The 10000-nt window shown below is 38.6% G+C and overlaps 1 protein-coding gene across 1 annotated transcript in view; it reads right to left on the reverse strand.

Moving 5' to 3' along the window:
- Positions 1–2975: 2975 nt before the first annotated feature.
- Positions 2976–10000, reverse strand: part of LOC122260606 (integrin alpha-8) — a 17257-nt gene continuing 10232 nt past the window's right edge. The window contains exons 11-19 of the mRNA XM_086542138.1: positions 9238–9370; positions 9049–9079; positions 7997–8184; positions 7067–7138; positions 6561–6657; positions 5720–5832; positions 5066–5144; positions 4434–4655; positions 2976–4058 (exon numbers count right to left, since the gene is read on the reverse strand). Coding sequence (XP_086398264.1) covers positions 3987–4058; positions 4434–4655; positions 5066–5144; positions 5720–5832; positions 6561–6657; positions 7067–7138; positions 7997–8184; positions 9049–9079; positions 9238–9370 — 1007 coding nt within the window. The 3' untranslated portion in view covers positions 2976–3986. The remainder of the gene's footprint in view (positions 4059–4433; positions 4656–5065; positions 5145–5719; positions 5833–6560; positions 6658–7066; positions 7139–7996; positions 8185–9048; positions 9080–9237; positions 9371–10000) is intronic.

The following is a 10000-nucleotide window of genomic DNA, read 5'->3' on the forward strand; positions in this document are numbered from 1 at the left end:
GCTGGAGTACATAGACAGCTATTAGACTTTTATGGGAGGCACTTAGAAGAGGCTGGAGTACATAGACAGCTATTAGACTTTTATGGAAGGCACTTAGAAGAGGCTGGAGTACATAGACAGCTATTAGACTTTTATGGGAGGCACTTAGAAGAGGCTGGAGTACATAGACAGCTATTAGACTTTTATGGGAGGCACTTAGAAGAGGCTGGAGTACATAGACAGCTATTAGACTTTTATGAGGGACACTTAGAAGAGGCTGGAGTACATAGACAGCTATTAGACTTTTATGGGAGGCACTTAGAAGAGGCTGGAGTACATAGACAGCTATTAGACTTTTATGGGAGGCACTTAGAAGAGGCTGGAGTACATAGACAGCTATTAGACTTTTATGGGAGGCACTTAGAAGAGGCTGGAGTACATAGACAGCTATTAGACTTTTATGGGAGGCACTTAGAAGAGGCTGGAGTACATAGACAGCTATTAGACTTTTATGGGAGGCACTTAGAAGAGGCTGGAGTACATAGACAGCTATTAGACTTTTATGAGGGACACTTAGAAGAGGCTGGAGTACATAGACAGCTATTAGACGGTTGTGGGCGACACTTAGAAGAGGCTGGAGTACATAGACAGCTATTAGACTTTTATGGGAGGCACTTAGAAGAGGCTGGAGTACATAGACAGCTATTAGACTTTTATGAGGGACACTTAGAAGAGGCTGGAGTACATAGACAGCTATTAGACTTTTATGGGAGGTACTTAGAAGAGGCTGGAGTACATAGACAGCTATTAGACTTTTATGAGGGACACTTAGAAGAGGCTGGAGTACATAGACAGCTATTAGACTTTTATGGGAGGCACTTAGAAGAGGCTGGAGTGCATAGACAGCTATTAGACTTTTATGAGGGACACTTAGGAGAGGCTGGAGTACATAGACAGCTATTAGACTTTTATGGGAGGCACTTAGAAGAGGCTGGAGTGCATAGACAGCTATTAGACTTTTATGGGAGGCACTTAGAAGAGGCTGGAGTACATAGACAGCTATTAGACTTTTATGGGAGGCACTTAGAAGAGGCTGGAGTACATAGACAGCTATTAGACTTTTATGGGAGGCACTTAGAAGAGGCTGGAGTACATAGACAGCTATTAGACTTTTATGGGAGGCACTTAGAAGAGGCTGGAGTGCATAGACAGCTATTAGACTTTTATGGGAGGCACTTAGAAGAGGCTGGAGTACATAGACAGCTATTAGACTTTTATGAGAGGTACTTAGAAGAGGCTGGAGTACATAGACAGCTATTGGACTTTTATGAGGGACACTTAGAAGAGGCTGGAGTGCATAGACAGCTATTAGACTTTTATGGGAGGCACTTAGAAGAGGCTGGAGTACATAGACAGCTATTAGACTTTTATGAGAGGCACTTAGAAGAGGCTGGAGTACATAGACAGCTATTAGACTTTTATGAGGGACACTTAGAAGAGGCTGGAGTACATAGACAGCTATTAGACTTTTATGGGAGGCACTTAGAAGAGGCTAAATACATAGACAGCTATTAGACTTTTATGGGAGGCACTTAGAAGAGGCTGGAGTACATAGACAGCTATTAGACTTTTATGGGAGGCACTTAGAAGAGGCTGGAGTACATAGACAGCTATTAGACTTTTATGGAAGGCACTTAGAAGAGGCTGGAGTACATAGACAGCTATTAGACTTTTATGGGAGGCACTTAGAAGAGGCTGGAGTACATAGACAGCTATTAGACTTTTATGAGGGACACTTAGAAGAGGCTGGAGTACATAGACAGCTATTAGACTTTTATGGGAGGCACTTAGAAGAGGCTGGAGTACATAGACAGCTATTAGACTTTTATGGGAGGCACTTAGAAGAGGCTGGAGTACATAGACAGCTATTAGACTTTTATGGGAGGCACTTAGAAGAGGCTGGAGTACATAGACAGCTATTAGACTTTTATGGGAGGCACTTAGAAGAGGCTGGAGTACATAGACAGCTATTAGACTTTTATGGAAGGCACTTAGAAGAGGCTGGAGTACATAGACAGCTATTAGACTTTTATGGGAGGCACTTAGAAGAGGCTGGAGTACATAGACAGCTATTAGACTTTTATGGGAGGCACTTAGAAGAGGCTGGAGTGCATAGACAGCTATTAGACTTTTATGGAAGGCACTTAGAAGAGGCTGGAGTACATAGACAGCTATTAGACTTTTATGGGAGGCACTTAGAAGAGGCTGGAGTACATAGACAGCTATTAGACTTTTATGAGAGGCACTTAGAAGAGGCTGGAGTACATAGACAGCTATTAGACTTTTATGGGAGGCACTTAGAAGAGGCTGGAGTACATAGACAGCTATTAGACTTTTATGGGAGGCACTTAGAAGAGGCTGGAGTACATAGACAGCTATTAGACTTTTATGGGAGGCACTTAGAAGAGGCTGGAGTACATAGACAGCTATTAGACTTTTATGGGAGGCACTTAGAAGAGGCTGGAGTACATAGACAGCTATTAGACTTTTATGGGGGGCGCTTAGGAGAGGCTGGAGTACATAGACAGCTATTAGACTTTTATGGGAGGCACTTAGAAGAGGCTGGAGTACATAGACAGCTATTAGACTTTTATGGGAGGTACTTAGAAGAGGCTGGAGTACATAGACAGCTATTAGACTTTTATGGAAGGCACTTAGAAGAGGCTGGAGTGCATAGACAGCTATTAGACTTTTATGGGAGGCACTTAGAAGAGGCTGGAGTGCATAGACAGCTATTAGACTTTTATGGGAGGCACTTAGAAGAGGCTGGAGTGCATAGACAGCTATTAGACTTTTATGGGAGGCACTTAGAAGAGGCTGGAGTGCATAGACAGCTATTAGACTTTTATGGGAGGCACTTGGAAGAGGCTGGAGTACATAGACAGCTATTAGACTTTTATGGGAGGCACTTAGAAGAGGCTGGAGTGCATAGACAGTTATTAGACTTTTATGGAAGGCACTTAGAAGAGGCTGGAGTACATAGACAGCTATTAGACTTTTATGAGGGACACTTAGAAGAGGCTGGAGTACATAGACAGCTATTAGACTTTTATGGGAGGTACTTAGAAGAGGCTGGAGTACATAGACAGCTATTAGACTTTTATGAGGGATACTTAGAAGAGGCTGGAGTACATAGACAGCTATTAGACTTTTATGGGAGGCACTTAGAAGAGGCTAAATACATAGACAGCTATTAGACTTTTATGGGAGGTACTTAGAAGAGGCTGGAGTACATAGACAGCTATTAGACTTTTATGGGAGGCACTTAGGAGAGGCTGGAGTACATAGACAGCTATTAGACTTTTATGGGAGGCACTTAGAAGAGGCTGGAGTACATAGACAGCTATTAGACTTTTATGGGAGGCACTTAGAAGAGGCTGGAGTGCATAGACAGCTATTAGACTTTTATGGGAGGCACTTAGAAGAGGCTGGAGTGCATAGACAGCTATTAGACTTTTATGGGAGGCACTTAGAAGAGGCTGGAGTGCATAGACAGCTATTAGACTTTTATGGGAGGCACTTAGAAGAGGCTGGAGTACATAGACAGCTATTAGACTTTTATGGGAGGCACTTAGAAGAGGCTGGAGTGCATAGACAGTTATTAGACTTTTATGGAAGGCACTTAGAAGAGGCTGGAGTACATAGACAACTGTAAGATGTTTGTGAGCGGGGGGGGGGGGGGGGGGGAGAGGCTGGAGGGCAAAGACACCTTTCAGATACCTTTGAATAACTCCACTATGATATAAACAATTATATAACGAAGTAAGGAAACATGAATAAAAAGAAAAAAAAATAAGACAACAGTAAAACACAATTTAAAACATGATACAACAAGACTTCTGTAGGGGTATTTGAGAAAGGCTGGAGTACACAGACAGTTGCTAGACGCTTTTTGAGAACAGCTGGCAGATTTTGCTCCTGTCATTCTATGATATTTCCTGAACTTCTCACTCGGCTGTTGTCGTTGGAGGGGCGTTATTCTGTGCTGCTGGCGGCAGTTTTCGCTTGAAGAACCCAAGCTAAGAAGTAAAAATGAATACAGTAAGACTAAATAATGGAGAAGCTCATCTCGTGTCTATGTGTGTATATATGTCTATTAATGTATATATATATATATATATATATATATATATATATATATATATACATATATAAATAAACATACATACACTCACACATACACACACACACATCTCTCTCTCTCTCTCTCTCTCTCTCTCTCTCTCTCTCTCTCTCTCTCTCTCTCTCTCTCTATATATATATATATATATATATATATATATATATATATATATATACATATATATATATAGTTGTGTGCGAGTGTGTGTGTAGATAGATAAATATATATATCATATATATAATATTGAAAACAGAAAAAATAGGACCCCCACCTTGTACAACGCCGTCACCAGCACAGCGAGGACAGCCACGCCTCCCAAAACAGCTAAGATGATGACCCAGGCTGCCGGTCCTTCGCTGCTCTCGGTTACTATGAGAAGGATGTTGGTCCTCAAGGTCACATTCTGGCGTAGCTCACTGACCTCACTCACGACAGAGGCACCGGAGGGGGAGAAGATTTCAGCCTGGCAGGAGGAGGTCAGGTTCATCTTGTCCTTGAGTATGTAATAAAAAGATGGTTATAGGCTTATGGTGACAGTGGCCAGATATGGTGTTGATAGTGTTGTTGATTGATTATAATAGTTATAGTGATGATATCAGTTGTTGACAATTAGAGTTGTGATGATAATGATAATGATTACAGTTAATAATAATAGCCACATTCATAACGATAATAACAAGTCAGAATGATTATGATAAGGATAATGATTATAATGAAAATGATAATTATTATCATCATTAATGTCAATATGATTATCATCATTATTATCTATATAATTGTTATCATTGTAATCACACATACTTATATATAGTTAATATAGTCAACATATATTACTAGATATGGTCAATAACATAAAAAGATATATGAAAATACAACTAATTATTCTTAAAATTCAGCAAATACCTGTAAATCGTACTTCTTGCTGTCGAATTTCAAGAAAATCGTCCTCTTCTCTCCAGCAGGCAAATCGTTGACTTCAAAACTAAAATATATATATATATATATATATATATATATATATATATATATATAAGAAGGAAGAGGAAAGCATGGATATATTTTTTTTTTCTTTTTTTCTTTCTTTCTTTCTTTCTTCTTTCCTTTTATTTTCTTTTGAAGAATCCTTATATTCCGATTTCGAAATGAAATAAAACAGGATATGGAGAATGACTGGGCGATGATAAAGCATGATGTCTGTATCATGTAAAAGGGAAACAGAAAAATGAGGGGACGGGGGGGCAAGGGAGAAGGGGGGGGGGGGGTTAATATAGTGGAGTAGAGGAGAAACAGAGAGAGAGAGAAGATAAGAGAAGAGATAGATAGATAGATAGAGTGAGAGACAGAGAGACAGACAGACAGAAGAGAGGGGAGGAAAACTCAAAGGTAAATAAAAAGACACGGACAATCTAGTAACGTAAAAGAACAAAGAGAAAATAAAAAGAGAGAGAAAGAGACACACACACACACACACACACACACACACACACACAGACGGAACCTCAGTAATCAAGACGCTTTATAAAACAAACACAACAAATACAAGAGACAAACACACACCTGCATGAAGATCCACAATAAGTCTCCTGCTCCCCTGACTTGTGGATCGGTGCATCGTAGGAGAGAAAATACTCGATCAGCTTTTTGTCCCGTTGACCCTGTATCCCAGTGACCTAGAGGGGTCACAGAAGGGGAAATTGTGTGTTGAAAAAAATAATAAATTTGAAGAAATTAGTCTAGACAGAGAGAGAGAGAGAGAGAGAGAGAGAGAGAGAGAGAGAGAGAGAGAGAGAGAGAGAGAGAGAGAGAGAGAGAGAGAGAGAGAGAGAGAGAGGAAGTTCACAGCTCTCAAAAGATCAATATAACATTATCAAATATATAGATAAATACATAAAAAAACATGGATAACTATATAAATGCATAAAAATATAGATAAATTATATTATCTTTACTAAAAGTCTGGAGATCATAGTATGAAAGACATCAGTTGAGTATTTTGATAAATTAACATTATTTATTTTTAATTGATTTGATTTCAATAACCGGTTGGATAGTAAAGCATCTTCAATGTTGTTAAAGGGAGACATGCCACTGCATAAGGAAACGGAAGAAGAAGGGAGAGAGAAAATAAGAAAGAAGAATAGAGGAGAAAGAAAAACTTCAAATATACCAAGCAAAAGAAAGAGAAAGAATAAAGAAAAAAAAAGCAAAGAGGAAGAAAGTAAAAAAGGACGACGTATTTAAACCTCCTGTTTCAACAATCATTATAATCACATTCAAAAACATTCAAATAACGTATTCCTATCCCTTTCTATGGCTCCCATAGGTCACTAGAAATAAATTTAAATCTTCTCTTTCAGAAAAAATGTTCTGCTTGAGAACAAACATCCCTAGAACATACCTTGATTGAACAATCTATTGCAACTGTCCGGAGAGGAATGAGACCAATATTCCTTAGTGTGTATGTATGCGTTACCGTGCTGTTGTCACTCTCGGAACTGGAAAAAAAGATGTTATAGATGTCTATGTTTATATCTATTTGTCTATTTATCTATGAGATATATTCATATCTAGAGTAAACATCTATATCATTTATCTGTTTATCTATGGTAAACTCACACATACACATACACACGCAAACACACAAACACAAGCACACACACACGCACACACACATATAAACAAACAGACAAACACAAGCACACACACACACAAACATATATAAACAAACAAACAAACACAAGCACACACACACACACACACACACACACACAGGCACATAAACAAACACAAACACACACACAAACAAACAAACACCCGTATCCAACGCAAACCACCAAATGCTGAACTACAAACACTTGAACACACAACATGATAATGCAAGGAGCACAACACATGATCAAAAACCTCATAGTGTTTTCCTCGACCGCTCCTTTCTCGTCTGCCAGTGTGATGCTGAGTAATTCGTGGTCACTCTCTCTGGGGAGGGGGAGGGGGGGAGGGGGATTAGTATTTGTTTCTTTTTGTTTTTGTTCCATGGTCTGTGTTATGAGTTTGGGCATCGAGTCAATGATTTGTTATTATGATTTTCATTATCATCATCATCATCATTATTATTATTATTATTATAATTATTAATATTATCATTATTATTACTATTATTCTTATCATTATCATTATTATTATTATTATTATTTTATTATTATTATCATTATCATTATTATCATCATCATTAGTATTATATTTTAACTATCATTCCTGTTATTATCGTTATTATAATTCTGTTATCATTATCTTTATCATCATCGTCATTATTATTATTATCACAATCATTATCATTAGCATTGTCACCATAATCATCATCATTATTTCCTGAGGAAGGGAAGGATTTTTGCAGGATTCCCTGAAGGAAACTCGAGTGGATTGATGACGATGACAATGGTGAAGAAAAAGAAAAAGAAAAAGAACGAGAAGAAGAAGGAGAAGAAGAAGAAGAAGAAGAAAAAAAAACAAAAAACAAAAAGAAGAAGAAAAACAAGAAAAATAAAAAAGAGAAGAAGTAGAAGAAGAAAAGAACGAGGAGAAAAAGAAGAAGAAGAAGAAAGAACGAAGAGAAAAAGAAGAAAATGAAGAAGAAGAAGAAAGAACGAGGAGAAAAAGAAAAAGAAAATGAAGAAGATAAAAAGAAGAAGAGGAAAAAGAGAAGAAGAAAAAGAAGAAGAAAAAGAAGGAGAAATAGAAGAAGAAAAAGAAGAAGGAGAAGAAAAAAAAAGAGAAGAAAAGAAGAAGAAGAAGAAGAAAAAGGAATAATAAGGAAGAGGAGAAGAAGACACTAACCCGACCAAGGAAAGCGCCGGTCGCAGCTTCGGGAACATCGTAAAATGCAAGAAATCGTTCTTGCGATTCCTGTCCCCAATGCACTGGACTGTCATCTCACAGCGAAAGCTCGGGGAATCCTTTGGGTTCTGTTGCAAGAAGTTGAGCAGACCTTGCACGTCTTGCAGGAATGTCAAGGTCATGTTGATCTTTGGGGAAAATGGAAGCGGTTTTATATCTCTACTATTGCTACTACTATTACTATTGTTGCTACTACTACTACTACTGTTACAACTACCACTGTTACTACTACTACTACTACAACTACTACTGTTACAATTATACTATTACTACTACTACTATTGCTACAACTTCTGCTTCACCCACTGCTCTTAAAACTGGGTCCTAAATACTGTTCTACTCTACTACTAACTTCCTTGCTACTTTTCGTTACTAACTATTTTCTACTACCTTTTCTACTGTACTACTACTTCTGGGGCAACTATACTACTACTCTCTATAAATCTACTTACTGATCTACTACTAAAATATCACACTACTGTACTACTACTCTGCTTCTTACTACTACACAAATACTATCTGCTAAACTCTAACTCTATACTCTGCCCACTACTGCTACTTTCTGCTACTACTCTATATCCCATAGGCCTTTTTACTTACCCTACTACTTCTCGCTCACTACTGCTCTACTACCCTTACACGCTACACACTCTGCTACTCTTCTAAAATTCTTCTACTTTCGCTACTACCGCGCACTACTTCTTGCTACTCTAAAATGTTTTCTACAAACCTGAACTACTATCTCTCTAATACTACTACTTCCTACTTTCTAGCTAAATACACTGCTACTTACTTATACTACCCACTACCTATGTACACCTACTGTGCTACTCTCTCTCAAACCTACTATGTTACTACTACTACTTCTGTCTACACTGGTACTACCTACTACTTCTCTGTCTACTCTACTGCTCTATTGTACTACTACTGCAAATAAACTACTCTCTACTACATGCTCTACTACGCTGCACAACATACCTACTATTCCTTACAACTATTTTACTGCTACTGCTATTACAACTGCTACTCAGAGATCGCTAGTCCAGAGTCCATTCCAAACAGAGGAGATCTTAATGCAGCAGCAGTATTAATACCACGTGTATACGTGTATATGTGTATGTATTTGATTAGGGATTGTATTAAAACTTCCCATATAAATCGCATTTAAACCCAGCAAAAACCGAAAAAACATTTTACTGAGGTTTCCATCTTTCATCTCGAGATGCCAGTCGCCTCGGGGAGAATTGTTTTGATTGAAGAAAATCCGTCCTCTTCTTTTCCTCTCTGAGTCGAGGTTGATCTCCACGTGTAACTCTGAAGAAGGGCGTGGAGGAGTGTATTTGCTTTCTCTCTAGCTCTCCCCCTTTCTCTCTTTCTCTCGCTCTCTTCCTTTCTCTCTTTCTCTAGCTTTCTTCCTTTCTCTCTCTTTCTCTAGCTCTCTTCCTTTCTCTCTCTTTCTCTTGATCTCTTCCTTTCTCTCTTTTTTCTCTTCTTCTCTTCCTTTCTTTTTTTTTTTTCTTTTTTTCTCCCCCTTTCCCTTTCTCTCTTTCTTTTTGACCCCTTCCTTTTCTTTTCATTCTCTCGCTCTCTTCCTTTTTCTCTTTCTCTCACTTGCTTTCTCTCTAACGCCCTCCCTCTCTCTTCTCTCTTTCTCTCGCTCCCTCCATTTCTCTCATTCTCTCGCTCCCTCCCCCTTCTCTCTCCCTTCTTAGTTCTTTCTATTTCACACACACACACACATTCTCTCTTTTTTGCTCTCTCTCTCTGCCTTCTCTCTCTCTCTCTCTCTGTCTATCTATATCTTGATACAAGGTGCTGTAAAAGAGAGAGGAACATCTACAACAAAAGAGATAGATAAAGAGATAGATAGAGATATAGATAGATAGATAGAGAGAGAGAGAGAGGGGGAGAAAGAGAGAGAGTGATAGAGAGAGAGAGAGAGAA

This window comes from Penaeus japonicus, unplaced genomic scaffold, assembly GCF_977035675.1.
Source record: "Penaeus japonicus unplaced genomic scaffold, GWHDUDI00000001_assembly GWHDUDI00000012, whole genome shotgun sequence".
Classification (NCBI taxonomy): Eukaryota; Metazoa; Arthropoda; class Malacostraca; order Decapoda; family Penaeidae; genus Penaeus; species Penaeus japonicus.